Source organism: Antrostomus carolinensis, unplaced genomic scaffold, assembly GCF_000700745.2.
Source record: "Antrostomus carolinensis isolate BGI_N321 unplaced genomic scaffold, ASM70074v2 scaffold4552, whole genome shotgun sequence".
NCBI classification, from domain to species: Eukaryota; Metazoa; Chordata; class Aves; order Caprimulgiformes; family Caprimulgidae; genus Antrostomus; species Antrostomus carolinensis.
In genome coordinates, this window is record NW_010300118.1 from 107,917 (window position 1) to 126,066 (window position 18,150).

General features: G+C 38.2%; 1 protein-coding gene across 1 annotated transcript in view; it reads right to left on the reverse strand.

Moving 5' to 3' along the window:
• The window catches only part of LOC104521114 (triple functional domain protein), a gene marked incomplete at its 5' end in the record, with an annotated part of 134,226 nt that overhangs the window by 88,744 nt on the left and 27,332 nt on the right, over positions 1–18,150 (reverse strand). The window contains 11 exons of the mRNA XM_010163014.2: positions 1,528–1,617; positions 2,092–2,161; positions 3,173–3,282; positions 4,059–4,125; positions 4,655–4,770; positions 4,883–5,077; positions 6,827–6,949; positions 10,156–10,271; positions 15,060–15,174; positions 16,641–16,790; positions 17,986–18,150. The exon at positions 17,986–18,150 is cut by the window's right edge and continues 7 nt beyond it. Of these exons, the coding sequence (XP_010161316.1) occupies positions 1,528–1,617; positions 2,092–2,161; positions 3,173–3,282; positions 4,059–4,125; positions 4,655–4,770; positions 4,883–5,077; positions 6,827–6,949; positions 10,156–10,271; positions 15,060–15,174; positions 16,641–16,790; positions 17,986–18,150 (1,317 nt within the window). The remainder of the gene's footprint in view (positions 1–1,527; positions 1,618–2,091; positions 2,162–3,172; positions 3,283–4,058; positions 4,126–4,654; positions 4,771–4,882; positions 5,078–6,826; positions 6,950–10,155; positions 10,272–15,059; positions 15,175–16,640; positions 16,791–17,985) is intronic.

The following is an 18,150-nucleotide window of genomic DNA, read 5'->3' on the forward strand; positions in this document are numbered from 1 at the left end:
CAAGAAACCTAAATACAAATAGCAATGATTAGGGACAGTGAACATGTGGCAACGCCTTTTTTTTTTTTCCTGTAATTAAAAATCTGTATTGCTTTTGTTACTTGCAAGAGAAAAAAGAAAACAAACTTCAGTGTTCAGGGGAACAGGCAGGACTATCACAGGAAGGCTGAGGTGGAGGTTTCTTAGCATCACCTGGCAGTTCAGCTGTTAACAGTCACAGAAAGCGCTTCCCCACAAGGGGGAGCACGAAGTGACATTTTCTAACTAAAGGAAAGAGGTTGTTACCAAACCCTTAAAAACAAAACAGCCACTTATAAACAAAAAAGAATGACCTTCACAAAGCTAAAGGAGGAAAACAGAATTAGATGATAATTAGATGGGATAATTACAGATTTCAAGTACTGATCACGGCTGAACTTCACAGCCAGCGTTCACCATTTATCACAGTATTGGATATATTTTAACCACACAATTTCGAACAGCAAGTTACGCACCACAGGTGTGTGCTTTCTAACCATGATTACAGTATCAGAAATTCCCAAGACAGGATACTCATCACATTTTCACATGTTCCAGTGGTGGATAGTGGAAGCTCTTGAAGCTACCTGTGCACAGAATTAGGTCTTCATACTTTTAATCCACTTCAGGTGGATTAGGGGATGGAGAGCTCTGGATATACTGGTAAAACAGAGGGATCAAAGGGTGCTCCTTTGGAGGTGGTGGGAAGAAATAGAGGTTTATTTTTTGGTTTTGGGGGGTTTTTTAAAATAGTATTTACTAGCTTTTTTTCTTTGAAATTTTTTGTCATATCTGCGTGATTTCCTGTAACTTATCTGCTCTTCAAACACTGAAAATTTAACAGAGGCTTCACAGAAAGGCTTTACCTTACAATGTTTAGAATCCCCATCTCCTCAGTGGTAGCCCTTCACAATTAACCCCAAGAACATCAGGGATTTTTTAATTTGTTTCATTTTTTCTTATGTCCTCCCCTCTACTTCTACAAACAATTCTAAAAAAATTTGTGGTGTGACTACACAGCTAGTGGCAGCAGAGTGGAGCAGCACAGCTCCACAGCACAGCAGAGAGGGAAATAAAAAGGTGTAAAGAGCACTCAAATCATCTGTGAATACACGTTCAACCAAAACTCATTCAGTGTGGCCAAAATTCCTCCCTGAAACCTCTAACAGCTGCTACATTTTGGCCCTTTCTTAGATAAGATTTTTAGAATATGCTTGAGAGCTGAAGATTCATGTCTCAGTTGTTGCTGTCAGAACCTGCTTCCAGTTCTGAACTGCTCTGATACTTGACAGTGACATTTTACATTCGATCTGAAAGCTTTATGAAACCATATGAGCAATATAAGTTAACCATGTGAGATACAGGATTGATTTTCTTAAGCTGACACTAAATTGTAGTATTAGTACCACGAAACTTGCCTTTTCTTAAGAAATTAGGCACTCAGCATAACCACAAGTACACGATTCAGACTTCCAAGGCATTATTTTAAGATGGACACAAAGTACTTACATCAAAGTATGCTCCTGCATGTTCTAATATCAACTGGGTAGAATCTGGCTTATTTTTACAGTAAGTAACATACATTTGGAATTTGTCTGCCTGCAGAACAAAATACAAATTTATAACAGGTTATCAGAAAGCATCATTTCTGTCTCAAGAAGTTTGTACACAGTTATCAGAGAGCGTATCTTCTTTTTCAAGAAATTAAACTACACAGAATTATTTTCCCATTCAAACTGGCAGTATAAGAAAATACATCAGGCAAGACTGAAAACAATAGCAAAGTATGCAGAAGTAGACTATTCATAGCTAAGACAAAGATCCCAAACCAAATCTGAATGCAGGTTTAGGCAACATGCATAAACTTCAAGAGCAGCTCACCATTGGCATCTGACAGCAATGCTTTATTCTTTTTTTCCCTCCCAGTTAGATGCACACATTTTTACTCAACTTTGAAGGAAGAGGTACTTTCACTAATTTTACAAATTAAAAAGGGAGCCAAGAGCAAGAATCCATCCCTTCATGCTTCCTTATCTCCCTTGTTACTTCCAAACATAAGTCTAATTTTATTACCCAAGTAACAAAGCAGTGTCCAACATCTTCTGGTAACTGTTCATATTTTTCCAGCTCCTTGAGGAATATACTATGGGTAGAAAAGAAACAAACACATTAAACATTTTCACTAGAGCAGCTGATATTGATCTATTGTCTGTGACTAAAGGTGGTTAAAAAACTTGATGTAATTCATACGAACAACATGAGTTAAAGAAGGAATGAATAAAAATGTGTAATAACAGAACTAATATAAAATGTAATTCAATACAAATTTTGATGTGAATATCAAAATTGATCCAGCAGTATAAGAGTATACAAAAAAAAAACCAAACCAAAAAACTGTTGTTCTTCATCAAGGTTTCCTGCTGTTTCAGTTTCAAGTTTAGCCTTCATCTCAAGAGAAAAAGGAGGTGACTTGCTTTTTGGATGCTCAACACAAACCGTACAAAGGACCGTAAAATCAAGTTCTGGAATATGCTAGATATACCTTGTTACATAAAAGAATCATAACCCAATACAAATGCCAATGAATTAACAAAAACAGAAGATTCAGAGCAAGACTTCTGTAGACAGATCTGCTTAGGAACCATTCCACTCAGAAGAAATGTAGTGGACAAGCCTCTTTCATGCTCTGTACTCAAGTAAATGGTGGGCTGTCTCCACAGAAGCTTCAAAGTATCAACAAAGAAGAGGGAGTCCTACTCTTTCCTACTAGCAGTCACACTTGGAAATCAGGAATGAGGGTTCTGAAGGAATGATGGAGTCTTAAACTGATGTTTGTGCTATACCTGTATTCTACTGAGTTCTGTGGTTTCCATCTCTTTAGGACAAATGGAAAACTTACAGCAAAATTTTAATGTATCCAAATAATTTCTTAAAAGCTGAAAGATGTCCAAGAATGAAAAAACAGTTTCTAATGGTGTATCTACCTGCCTGCAAAAAGCAACAACTGAAACAATTTAGCAATGCGAGAAGAAATCCTTTAGATATTTTATGGAAAAGCACCCATTATTCATACACACAATATTTTCATTAGGAAATCCCTCAGGTCATCATTTGGATTTAGCAGTAATATGGAAATGGAAGATAAGTCACTCACTTATTGTGGAACTCATAGATTTCCTGCATGTTTCCAAAGATAATGTGTTCTTTGTTTACAATACCAGGTGGGATCTCCTCAACTCCGCTTGTCATTTCCCACAGATACGTCTGCCCAGAACAAAAAAAAAAAAAAAAAGCATGAAAAGTCCTGATAAACTCTAAACAGAAGCACCTAGGTATCTGTAAGCATGCACTCCTGGAAAGAACTGGGGAAAGATCATGCAGCATAATCATCTCCAGTTGTGACAGTACCTGTTGTGTCAAATATACCTTGTGATTTTGACAGTGAAATCCAAGTTCTAAAACTGACAATTTAACATAGCCCCTGAGACTTCATAATTTAAAATGCATAGTGCTCTTGACAACCTCTAATGCTCCAGGATATTCCTTATCAAGGTCATGTCTGCAGTCTAGAAGTTCATGCTGTGTGCAACAGCTAATATTGAACATTACTTGCTTCAGTGTAACAATTACTGGGCACTTTTCCATGGAATCTCTCTGAATTTCTATTCAAAAAGTCAGCTAGTAGCGGAACATGTGATACAGATAATAAGAGAATTAACACAAGCTCTTCTCTATTGCTAGCAAAGCAAATAAAGTAAACCCCTCCTTTTTCCCTCCCCTCTCTAAAACAAAAAAACCCCACACGTTTATGAATTTGGAAAAGAGCACACACTGTAACTCAGTACTGACAAAAGCAAAATATACATTACGAAGTAGCTGTTACCAGATGTAATTCTAACTTTCTTCTTAATAGCAGAAAGGAGACTTAATTTGTTCCTATGACTGCAAACCAATCATGCTTGGCTGTTAAAACCAGAAAGAAACAGAAAGCAATGGATTGAATCCTGTCTTCAAAGATTAGTGAAAAAAAGAAAACTTACATCCATGCATTCCCGGAGGTCTCTTACATAAGCCTTTTCTGTCTGAATTAGCTCAGCCATAATGAACCTTAGATGACAACAGAAAGAATAATCAAATCTCAGTCTGTTAGAACATTATGAATGCATAATAACCAGAATACATCTTTCTCCTCATCAGCTTTTGCTTTTTCCACTGCTGCAATAAAATCTGAGAACTGTGAAGAGAGATGACAGATGAAGGAAACATAAGAGGTAACATCCCTCCATTACTAACCAGTGCAGAAAGAAGTGTGGCAGGAGACTGAATTTTTTCTCCAATGCTTTTCACTTGCTAGTCTTTTAACTGTTACCCTCCCTCCTCCCCTTACACATTTATTTCACATTATTTCTAAAAAGTAAAAAAGCACATTAAAAGAAGTTTAACATGGTTTTGAAAGTTCAAGATTCTGACATGCTAGAATAAGCATATGAATAAAAGGCAGTAAGAGCTATTGAGTAATATCACTCTCTTTTTACTATTTATCTAATTTCTAAGCTGCCAGACAAGCCATGACAGTTGTTTCATAATCAGACTGATTTATGCAGTCTCATTGATTAAAAACAAATAAACTTATTACTCTTTCCTGCGGGCAGACTTTCGTTTTTCTTCATTAAGCTCATGAGCAGCATCACGCAGTTTCACCTCTGACCCAGGGACGCTGGCTGGGATTATATCCAGCTGCAAGCTTTTGCTCTTTATTAAAGAAAGGAAGAATTGATTAAGGAAGGAGACAGGAGAAAACGATAGCTAAAATCAAATGCAAGCAAGGCTTGTTTGTCTGTCATCACACTCAAATTTCTCTTACCGATTTATTGGAATCGGAGGAAATACCCAGAGCTTTCTCTAAAGAGGTCCTGTATTTCTCCATGCGCAGAGAAAAGTCTCTGTACCTCTTATCCACTGCTGTGACACATTTTTTAATCTCTGTTGCATGAGCATGCCCTTTTTCACAAAAGCCATCAGCCAGCTGTATCAACAACTTCACCCTCTCTTTGGTTTGCTATGAAAACAGGAAAACATCAAATAGTTACTACCTCTACCTGTCATGAAGGGGGTCATTTTCCTTAACCTGCTACTAAGTGCAGTTCGAGAAGCCATCAAAGGAGATAGCTTCCTCCTCTTTCTTCCTAGAAACTCCTTTAAACAGATACCTTTTTCTCAACAGCACAAGATGAAGATAGGTTTCTTTGTGATTTATTGTTACGTGACTAGAAGGAGGTTGTTTATTTTTCTTTCAAAAATGTGTTCCATGTCTCACCCAGAGATTAAATCCTGCTAGCCAAGCTTTTCAGAACATGGGTATTTTCCTCGCATCAATACAAAGGAGTTTTGATGCCAAAGAGGATATTTTGTTCATTACCACTGAAGCACTGGTACTGAACCTGGCCCACAGTCCCAAGAATCTACCTCCTCTAGAAACCACTGAAATGTTGAGATATAGATAAGTCTTGTTACACGCTTTACATTTTAATGGATTAAGACTATATTATTTGGATCTTTTTATATTACATTTTGTTGTCAGACAGTTGTTTGAGAGAAAGTAAGAGAACAATTAGCCACCACCAAATCCCTAATGAATGCTTTTCCATGTAACAAGCTGCCTAAGACTATGCACTTTCTTTCACATAAATCATAAATCATTCACAATGGATGAGTTCATACCTCCACCTCTCTATCTCTGATACCATGTCAGAGTAAAGTGTACTGTCATGACCCTTGGTAACAGGGAGTTAAGCAAAAAGGTCAGTAAGAACTTGACTTGTTTTACATCAGTTGGAAAAATCAAGTGTTTGTCCTTTCAAAAAAAAACCAAAACAAAAAACTTTTTTCTTTCCTAATGGTCCCTCATCCGAGCATTTCTTTTCACTGTGGAACTAGCAGGGGCTAATACATCCTCCCAACAGGTACCAGAACGCCAAGGGAGTGGCACTAACAACATCCTTTCAAAAGAGGCACCCTCGTCATCTGCTGACTGACAGAGGAAACAAGGGGGGCAGTGGTGCTCTGCATGCTGGAAGGGATCCAGCAGAACAAAGGCTGGAGCAAAACTCAGAAGGAAGAAAATCCACGTTTGAAAAGCAAAAGTCATCTCTGTTCTTTCTGGATTCTCTTTTATCATTTCCCATGGCTAACTCCATCTCCAAGTCTCTTCTCTTCTGAGGTGGTCTTTCAGACAAATGAACACTTGTTTACTTTCTTGGGTTCTATTATTTCTCTATGAAGACTGGAGAGTTGAGAGGTAGAAAGAGGTGACAGTTTGAACAGGTGACAAAATGAAACACAGAGACAGATAAGGCTACAGGTGCTTCAGTCATGTACTAGTCGCCTGTCTCTCACATGTGAAAACTGGGAAGCCTCACAAGTGACATATGGACCTCCGTATAAGCCTCCAGAGATGCAGAATAACATAATGCTGTAATGCAGTAATCCACAGACATGAGAAAATAAAAGCAGACATCAAAGGCCCTGCAAGGTTCGTGGCTTTTTAAAAACCATTTTTAAGCTATCTCACTGCAATTCTGTCATAAGAAATCAACAGCACATAGGGCTGATGGAGCTCCAGTAACAGTGATTATCTTCTGATTATCTTTTGGTTTATTCTGTTCCCAGCACAAATACAGAGAGAAAGCCACTGCAAGTAAACAAATCTTGATAGACACATCCTTGGGGTTTTTTTTGGGGGAAGGGGCAAGTTTAGGTTGTTTTGTATTTTTAAAATCTAACATCATTTTATTTATTTATGTATTACCTTTGCTGTGATCTGAAATTCTTCATGTTCTTTTAACAACTCTTGAGTGTGCTGGATACTGGAACCAGTGGAAGTATGTGTGGATAAATAAAACTCTCCATTGTCATGAATCCATTCCAGAGCCTAAATAAAGCCATAATGAAAGAAAAGTAAGAGAGAAAGCAACATACTTTCACCAACAAACTATCTGTAACCCATATTTCACACAGACTGGCCACAGGTAAATTTTACTCTATGTCACTCATGGTAATCATTTAATACCTCCACAATATCAAAAAGTTTGTAACTCTGAAATAATTCACTTAATCCTTTAAGCATTGCTTCATAGACTAAGAAAGACAACTGACACATGAATCTGAATATTTCAGGAAAGTCCACTACTACAGGACTATAGTCATCCACTATTAAAAGGTTCTGTGTCTACAGTTTTGTTAGTATACTCCCCAGCTGAGCAAAAAATCAACTTTTTGGTGCAAAACAGTTGTATTCAAAATACACATTTTTCAACTTATAAAAATGCACATAAGACTGGCAAATGTGTAGGCTAAATTTTCCAAACATGCAAGATTTAACTATCATTTCACTCTTTAGTCGACATGGATTCCAGCCTCACAAAGTATGGTCTGTAGCTACATGTACTCCTAGAAACTAAACTGAAGCAGAGGAGGAATGGTGAGATGCATCAGTTAAACCAATTAATGTATGTATATGTAGTAAGAGACAAGAACCAAGAACTGCAGACTAAAATTGTTTCCCTTCCACATCCTGACACCTACTGTCTCACTATTATGAAACATGCTGATCCATGTTATTATCTATGTTCTACCCACATTAATATTTGCTGCTCTTTTAAGCATAACTCAGTGGTTGTGAGGAATCCTGCTCTGGCTACTAGAAAAAAAGAGAGTCCTCTCAAACTGCTGGACAACAGTAAAAATAAAAAACATAACCAAAGACTGACACTATCAACTGGTTTTGCAGCTCTAAATACATGCCACCACAGCAGCATGCAAAGACACATGAACTTAGAAACTTCTTGGTTCTGACAAAGCCAATACCAGATGTTCAAAGACTTTAATCCAGCTTGCTAAATACTTTTGTATCTTCTGCATCTTCAGTAAATATATACAGCACTAGATAAAAATTTAGTATCTCGAGAGAAAAAGCAGTAGATTGCTAGCACATCCTCATTCTTCCTTTTATCTCTCATACTTTCAGTTTATCCTTTCACCCATCCACATTAACAAGAACAGGAAAAGTTTTATCTTGGTGGACAGTAGATATGTATTTTTCAAGAGCATAACCTTACACTGAATTAGAAAAGGCATCTTCTGTATTATAATTCCACCAAAAATTTAAGCTCATTAAGGCTGTGACTGAACTTCTTTGATCCTTCCACTTAGAACCCGCTTTTGTCTCTCTGTACAAAAATTAATGTGAGTAGAAAATATGAAACTGAATGGAAATGCTAGGATGTCATTTACCTAGTCACATACTAGTGAAGACAGAAGCCTGGTGAGTTGGGTCTGAACTTTTCAAACGCTTCTGATGGAAACAAACCAACAACTCTTGGACTAGTGTCAAGAAAAGGGTCATTTCAATCAACCACCTGTACAATGCCTCTCATCTTTCTAATGTCAATCTTTGCAAGTGAAGACTTGTATTGGACAAGCACCATGGCTATTTCTGATATTGCAAGCAACATTTATTTTAATACTTCTCGCTTCTAATTTTTTAACCTCCACCTTTTTATTTGGTGGGTTTATTACACAGTGCTGGAATGAATGACAAACAAAACAACTTCCAAAGTGCTGCTCTTTCTTAACTTTTTGGCAGCTCTCTCGAGCCACAACATGACAGGAAGTTCATCTTGATGTTGATTCCTACGGTTTAGACCAGCTCTCATTTCATGTGAGGATTGGGATTGTATGCTGGAGACACATATCACCATACAAGAACCGAAGAAACTGATTCAGTGACCAGATGAGCCCTTAACTCTGGAACAATCTGAAAATTTACCATTTTCCTGGCAAACTACTATGGTATCTGCTCTCAGCACAGGGAGTCTAGTTCTGAAGGCACAAAGAAGAGGTTCTTCCAACTTCCAAACAACAATCTAAATGAAGACAGCAACATTTCCATTTTATGGCTAATCAGTGTGGAGTCCCAATAGGTTTGCAATGACTGAACTGGTGATAGCTGAAAAAGGGGATTTACAATTAAAATGCTGACAGATCGTTATCTCCAGGGTTTGACTGTTAGTCAGTAATCTCTATACAAAAGCAAGTAGGTCATGTGCTTGGCGGAGGTTGAAGTTAAGGTTATTCAAAAGCGGGGTGGAGGTAGGGAAGGGGTGTTTTTTTTTGTTTTAAAGAGGTATTCGGCTTTAACTTCACTCCCAAGATTTATCTTGCATTAATTTATTTGTGAAAGCATGAAAGACAGTCTTGAGAAATCTTTCAAGAGACCAAAACAGAGCACTAATATTTAAGCTTCTGTCTATGCTAGCTATCAGAAAGAAATAAAAAATTAGGTTTTTGAGTTCTTTAAAGTAAATCTAACTATACTTCACACTATGGGCGTTGAGTTTTTTTCTGCAGAACAGGAACGGATAGCTTCCTTTCTTTGTCCTATATCCTTTTTTTTTTATTATTTAAAGTAAAAAACCATCACAGGTCATTCCCATTACTAATTCTGCCTTGTAACCCCCTACTTATTTTTATGGCTTGTGTTTTGATTAGTGAAGGGGATTTTTTGTGTATGTGGTAGTTATTTAATAGATATTTCCAGACTGATAAATTCAACAAAATACAAAGAGGTGGGTTTACCATGCAAAAACCCCAAGAAACCAAGTACATGTAGAACTGCAAAAACTTTCCAAAGTCATTCAGTTATTACTGTTTAGTGACTTACCCAACTTGTCACAGTTTTCTAAAACTGCCAGTCAACTTAATTAGACATTTTCCCCCCAACCTCTCAGAAAAGTGTTGCTGCCTGTTATTTCCGTGATCACATTAGGTGTATGTGTAAACGTTAACAAGCATAACAATTTGTCAAACACAACCTTGCAGAAAGGAGATCCGCCAGTACCAGATCAAGCTGGCAGAAGCAAAACACTACATTTAGGTTATAGCAGTTAAGACACCCCGCCTCAACAGATTAGTTGTTCTGTATTAAAGGAAAAGCAAATAATTTCACTTTCTGTTTTTAATCATTCATCATTCAGCCATTTGAAATACTGAAGTCAATGGCAAATTTGTTATTGTGGGACAAGTCAGTGTATGTCAGACCTCGATTACACTGAAGAGGATTTTTATATAAACCCTCACCTGTTTGGCACTTCTTTCAAACACCACATACTGTTGGCATTGATCAAGACGTCTTTTACGCATTGTCCAATAATGCAGCACACGGTTCTCCCTCTGGAAGAGTTCATTCAAGATATCTGCAGAAAGAAACAGTTTCAACAGAGGTTATCACAACCAATTTTGAAATATCACATTAAAATAATCAGAATAAAGTACTTTATATTGTAGAATATTGTACAATATATTTATTCTTTCTGTTACTCCTTTTTTTTCCTCTTTTTCCTGATATTCATGAAACACAGCATTCCTTTTTCATTATTATTTACAGAAATGTTGGTTAAAGAAACTAGAGATGCAATTAAAACTCACTACTGACACCTTTTTTTTCCTCAAGTGTTTTTTATACAGGGACTGCCACTGTTTATAACAGAATTGAAAATGTAGTCTGCTAAAGATGGTTCTTAACAGGGTTTCTTCAGCAGGCACAAGTAATCACAACATGCTTAACAACTCATATTAACCATAATTAAAAAATTTCTAAATGTACCAGTCTCCCTATAAAATATTTTAATAATTTAATACATATGGGCACATATATAACCTTTGGTCACTACGAGAACAAATGCAACATAAGCAGATACTAAATGTGCAGAAACCCAAGTAATAAAAAAAAAAAACATACAAAATGATTACATTTGTAATTGCCCTTAAAAAAAAACAAACCAAAACAACAAAACCAACAGCAGTATAATTAAGTTAATTGGTCAGATATGAGTGTTCATTGGCCTTCAGAGAATTTCCAGGTAATCAAATAATTAATTCCACAATTTGTTATTCCATTCCTATCAGAAACTGTCTGCCATTGAGAAGTCAAATCTAAATTCCACTGTTAACCTGCAATTCCACATGTCTAGCTTATAAATTCCTCCTGGTTGGCAAAGACCTTCTGCTTATAATATGCAGAAGATTTCAGCCGAACTCTGCTTCTTTAATGTTTGGGTTTTGTGTGTGATTCCTTCCCCACCTTCAAACAAAGCTCACTTGACCCACTGCTTCTTCCAGAGCAGCAGCCCTACCAGACTTTGTAGCTACTGCAAACCCAGATGTAAATCTGAAATACACAGAAATGGGGACACTCAATGTCTCTGCCAGGTGATTCTGTTGGAAGTGCAAAGGACCCGAGGAGAAGTCTACCAGAAGCACACAAAAAAAATCTCACTCCTCACAATAACCCTTTACTTGCTTTTCTACTTACACCCACTGCTGGTTCTTTTCCGTAATTATGAACAGAGGCTCACGGGTGCTAGGCCTCTTAACGCCTCTGTGTTCCCATGCCCACTGTCTGGGTCCACCATGCCTTACATCCCAAAAGCCAACAACTTCAAGAAACAGTTTGACAGAGAAGCTCAAATGAAGGGAGCCTGAGGGGAAAAGCACCTCTCTCTATATTAGTGATCTGAGACCAATTACAACTACTCCTCACAGCCTCCCTGAGGATTATGAAACCTGTCTGCATCGCTGCCATCATCTTTGTGCATGAAGTACCAAATTGCCACTTGCCACAAAGCACTGAGATCACCCAGGTCTTGCTTTTGGTTGTAATCCGGTAACTATGGCCAAGGTTTTTTCCTGATAGGCAGGCTATCCTCAAATGTGCCTCAACTGATCTGTGCCTTAGCCAAGCCATGAGATGATCTGCTATCAGCCTCACCTGCTTTTTCAGTTTTATTTCTGTCCTACGCCACCTCCAAAACACTTGCTTAGAATATATGCCAGATTTCAGAGGGGGGAACACTATCATAATACAATGCAATACACCTGACTGGACACACTATATAAAAAGAGACATCTTGATAATGACGCAAGTGAAGTAGTTCTGACAAAGAGCGAGCAAGGTGAATTTAGCTAATTGGAACAGCATTTGTTTGGTCAGGACATGATACAGATGGCAAGCCAGTGAGAGACATTTGGCTGGGTACTGTTAGGTGTTACTGCCATTAATTTCTTGGACTGACAAGGAAGAGAAAAACATATTCTATAAAACACTCCAAGGAAGTTATAGATCATCAACATTTAATACTAGGTTTGGATGAGCAGTTCTTTCTCAAGCCTTCTGAACTATAGTCCCTGTTGTTATTTTCTTTGATTCCAACATTTGTTAGGATACCAAACTGGATCCTAAACTTTCAGCTTATTCTCCAGGCTCTGCGAGGCTTGGAGAGCTTTCAGCTGTCTCTATGCATCCTGCACTCTCTGTCAACCCATCTGAAAATATGAGCACCACTAGACAAGTTCCTGTACTATGTTCAGTCGCAGCCTGTACAGCAGAGATTGAGGGAACAAAGCAGCACATGAAGAAGCAAAGTAAGGATGCTCCGTCTCTGAGCTTGCAGCAATTTTCACCAACTGAATCTGCTGGCTGCAGCGCAGTTTCAGGCCACAACTCCTTCCTAAGATTTAGCTTTGGCACAGTGTTCAATGGAGTATTTGGATACTCTTAACTGCAGGTCAAGGAAATAGTTTACACTGGTATGAAGGGACAGAAGGACATCTCGGAGTTCAGTACCATGGTGATTCTTGTTTCCCATGAAGCACGTGCTTAGCTAAACTTTGCCTAGATTAAGACTCTGCTGTTCTAGATATCATAATCTGCAGCTGGTAGTAAGGGCAAAGTACACCACTGAATGAGGTTTTTGAAAAACATTCAGCAGTTCTGCAGAAACTCAAGTTTTTCAAGTGTTCATTTATATACTATATACTGATCACAGACTGGACACGCTGTTTCAAGCACACAACTGTGTATGAGTGTTCCAGCAGAACACATGTAACCTCTATTTCACCAAAATTAAATAAACACCCTATTTTTTTTCCTCTATTTAGAAAAGAGATTTTTTTTTTTTTCCCCTTACATGCATATTTGAACAGGAAGATCAGAGTGAACTTCTAAATCATTTGGTCAGTTACCACCATACCATTAAGATGCAAAAGGAAGGAGTCCTTGCTAGTTTTATCTTGACACATGCCTAATTCTAATATTACATGGTTTATGGGTGAAAAATGTTAGTGCACATGGCTTATTTTTTCTTGCTTGAGGATTTTCATTGTCTTTTTTTTTTTTTTTTTTTGCTTTTTAAACATGTATAATTCATCCAGGATTTTAAATGTACACAGAACATGCATAGCACTACAGTTCTGACATATAATTATTCTTAAGGACAATAACAGAGACTTTTCTACTCTTTCCTCATTTGAACACATTTCTCTTTCTCAGAATGACTGTTTCTACACAAAACAGCTTTTAAAACTGAATTTTTAAAATGTTTGTCTAAAAGCCCTAACATTTTTTCTTATACTCAGTAAGTGTGGTAGCTACAACTTCCTGCTTGCTTCTGGTTTGTTTTCTTTGTCTATTACTAAGAGAAGAGCTAAGTGACAAATGTCAGCAACACTTCTCCAGTTATTGATACTGCCAGCATTTGTGTTGAGATTTTGTCTTGTACAGTTCTATAAATGTTGATGCCTTGAGGACAAAGGAAAACAATCCTTTCTCTTAGCTCTACATGCTCGGAGATTCAACTGCTACAATCCAATTATTTCCTTAGAGTGAAAAGTATGGCCAACACCCTATTACCTCTCCAACACAAAAAATTCAACACAGGGAGATTTTCAGTTTGAGTGAAATTGATACATGGGTAAGTTTAACACAAACTGTTTTCTCCTTGTAGTAAAGCAGTGAACATGTCCTTTTCTGATAGAGTCATCAAATAATTTAGAGTGGAAGTGACCTCTGGAGGCTATCTATTCCAATATCTCTCTCAAAGCACAAATAACTTCAAAGTTTTTCAGGGGACTGTTCAACTAAGTTTTACAAATTCCCAAGGGCAGAGATTCCACTACCTCTCTGGGCTACCTGCTCTACTCAGTGCTTTCTCACTCTTGCTGTAACACTTTCTCCTTATATCCATTCAGAATTTTCCTTGCTGCAACCTTTTACTCTGGTCCTATTCCTGTGTTCCTCTGAGTTTGGCTCCATCCTCTGCATACCTCCACTTAGGGTAGCTGCAAACACCAATTAATTGGACAATTAGACTTCTCTGGTTTTGAGTCTGTAGCATGGCATGACTATTCAGTCACAGCTTCAAAATGCATCAAGCAGGATACAAACAGTAAATAAATGAGTAAAATGCAGTACTTATTTTTCTCTCTCTCTCTCTGATCTCTGTTCTGTGTACCTCACCCATCAGTTATTGTATACCCTATTAATTTCTGTCCTTTTGTCTCTGAAAGCCCTACAGATTTCCCTCCCTACTCCATTCCCCACAGCTCCTTACACCTTAAAAATGTGCACTACATTGAATTAATCCTAGCAAAAGCCAAGCCCCATGTATTAGTTCTTTCCTGCCCCACCTCAGCTACTACCTATCTGCACATCTAATTTAAACATGTCAGTTATCCTATACTTCATGAAGTTCCTTATTACTGATTCAACTATGAGGAGGGCCTAAGGGCATCATTTAAGGGATTATCTTGTATTACCCTGGCACTCGCAAGCAACTCACAGAATGCACAACACTAACATACTGAGTAAGCTTACAGTGTTCAGCTCCCATCTGGCTTCAGACCAAACATTATCACATGGAAGTTCACTACCTCATTCTCTGAATAAAAGCAGCACATTTGAGTCTCAAATTGAAAGAAGATTAAGTGTAAGCAGGAGATAAATACATTCAAAGCAACTTCATTTTGGTATAAGAGAATTTGATGACTGGCAGCTTCTTCAAAGCGTGCAAGCAGTTTTAATTATTTCCTGTTAAGCCTGACGGAACACCTTCCACTTGGACAGGCTTCACTCCCCCGTCATCACACACACCACAACACATGATGATCACGTTCTCTGAAGAAAGAAAGAACAAGAAACCCCTTACTTTTGACTTGTTGTTCAGGTGCTTTGATGTGTGTCACCATTCCTGGCATGTTTACACTGTTCCTGTGCAGGTACTTCAGGAAGACATCAGCATTCCTCCGAGCCAGCGTGCAAGCCTAGAGAATCAGCAGTATTACTTTCTTTGAAGATGCACACATACATATATCCAGAAAAAGATGAAGGACCTTCCTCATCCCCCTTTTGTGAATTTCCTACCCTCTCCAATTTTAAAAAGCATTGCTTGTTAAAATCCTTCCACAAGTAAGCCAAGCTAAGCCAAGTACATTTTCCCAGTAAATAACAGTTAATCCTTACTTATCAAGCAAAAAAACCCCAAAAAACACCAAAATACTATTACTTTTAATCTGAAGATCCTGGAAAGCAATTACCTGCTGTAGAGCCTTCAGCATGACTCACAAGCTCCCAAAGAAGTTTGTTTTGTATATGTGCCATGTGCCACTTGAATTTATTTATTGTGTAAACAGAGTACACATGCTTATGCAATCACCTGGATATTCCAAAACATCCACCACTACTTTAAGCAAAAGTAAACGCTTCACTGAAGTGAAACCAAAAGCGCTAAAATATTAAGACAAGTTGTTAAAATATTAAGACAAGGCCTTGAGAACTTTTAGTGCTTGCTGCTAAGCACTCAGCTTATCTGCCTTCATCTTAATGTACACCAGTTACTACATATGGGCTGGCTCTCTTATTTTTAATAAGCAGAATACGAAACGCTACTTTAAAAGGTCAGATAAAGGTAGTATGGTTAGATCCAGTAACAGAGACACTAAATCATTTCTCAAATTGTCTTAACACAAAGACTGGAAACTCACATGCCAGCAGCAGAAAGATCTATTTGGCAATATACTTAGAGCTATGCTAGTACATTTTTGAATGTTCTCATCTGTGCACTGAGAACAAAATGCTTTTACTAAAACTATGTTTTATACTCTGACATCTTTCAAGGTGACGCTGGAAAAAGCCTTTTGTTACAGAGTTAGTTACACTGCTTTGCAAACATCCACTGCACATTTATTCAGTATGATCAACAACATTCTTCATTAGGACATCAGTTGGAACAAAAGCCTTTCAATTATCTGCAGACTATTACACAAACTCAGCTACTCCCGGCTGCTTGGCTAGCAATTATCTCCTTCCGTACTCTACTGTAGTCCAAGTACATCTGAGAGCTGCTCTGATGCACAAGCAGCAATGGCACTATGTGACTGTCACTTCTCTTCCAAAGCAGCAGCCTTTAAGCATTCTTTAGAATGACAGTTGCCCAAAGCAGTGATTCCCCAATTCCTCTTCAGTCACAGTGGGAGACTTGACATCTATTGAAGTTCAACAGGAAATGTATTTATAAAACTGGCTACAATTTTATGCACTTGGCAGTATCCTTCTAATCACTGTCAGAAGCAGTTAATGTGCCATTTCCCACATCTTTGCAGTTTGGGACATACCTGTAGCTTTTGAATGGGCACTGTTGCTTTCCACATACATTTCAGCACTGTAAGAGTAAGTGTTTGACTGTGTGCTTTCCAAGACACAGAAGACAACCAAAAATGGCACATTGTACCTTCAGGAACGCCTCCTTCTGTTCCAGGTGTTTGCTTATCATGGGAGTAACATGATCTGTTTCAGAGTTGGGACCCAGTTTGTCTGCTCCCCCACACCAGTCTTCTTCTCGCTTATATTCTTGCTCCAGGCTTTCCAGTACACTGCATACCTATCAGGAAGAAGGAGTCCAACTCAAATATAATTCAGTTAGACAAAAATTCCAAATTCAAGCCAAAAAAATTGGAAAACAAATCTACCCCTTATATGTATCTTTGCTTCTGACATGTTTTTACTGGGACTTAAGAGAAGGCAATGAACCTTTGCTGTAGGTTTGCAAGCATCGGCCTGCGTTTGTAGAACTGCTCAGAAGGCTATCCCTAAAGTTGCTCATCTTCCTCCACCTCTGTGACTGCACAGTTCAGGGTGGGCTCAAGATACGATTGCAGAGGAAGCAACCTTGCCAACCTTCCCCCAAATTCTTCTGCAGACAAGTAGGATAAAGCTTACTTTTCTCTGACTCCCACACAAAAAACTGAATTAGCCATCTGAAGTCCTTCCATTAAAACCTCTGTGTAACTTGTTTATGGTTTAAGCAAAACTTCTTAAAACAAGCAGAAATCCAACTAAGCACTTGTACAGTGTTTCATCTTAAAAATGTTTCATAAGACTTTTCTCAATTAAAAGAAAGAACCTGAAGAATATTAAAGGGGAGAGCGATAGAAGAGGCCGATGAAGATCTGAGTCTTCACCAATAACCACTGCACTTTGGTATTGCACGTTCTTTGAAGTTTGTTAATCGAAGCAAGTGTAGCCAGATCAGTATCACTGTAGTCAGTACAATTTGTCTACTAGTCATTTATCATAGAATGGTTTGGGTTGGAAGGGACCTTGAAAGATCACCTACAGTCCAACTTCCCTGCCCTGGCCAGGAACATCTTCCACTAGATCAGGTTGCTCAAAGCCTCATTCAACCTGATTTTGAACACTGCCAGGGAGGGGGCATCCACAACTTCTTTGGGCAACAAGTGTCTCGCTACCTTCATTGTAAAAAATGTCTTCCTTATATCTGACCTAAATCTACCCTCTTTCAGTTTAAAACCACTGTTCCTTGTCCTGTCACTACAGACCTCCATAAAAAGCCTGTACGTTATAAGACCTCTTTATATACTGAAAGGCTGCAACACGTCATTCTTCTAAGGCAGTTGGTAACAGGATGTGCTTTTTGCATTGTTTGTATAACTGCAGTTGTTATCAAACTAGTAAATATAATCAAACCTAGTCAACTCTAGTTTTTTTGTAATGCTGTTTTATGTCACACTGAAGAACTAACCAAGGCAGACACAGATCACATAGCACTTCTGTACCTGTTCAGAAGTTTTATAGAAGGCAACAGAGGCATTCACAAGCTTGAGACGGTCCTCCATCTTCAGCATCAGTTGTTGCCAATGGGAAGCAACCTTCTCTGCACACTCCCGGATCATATCCATGTCATAGTGATTAGCCTGCAGCATTGCCTCTGCCTTCTGCTG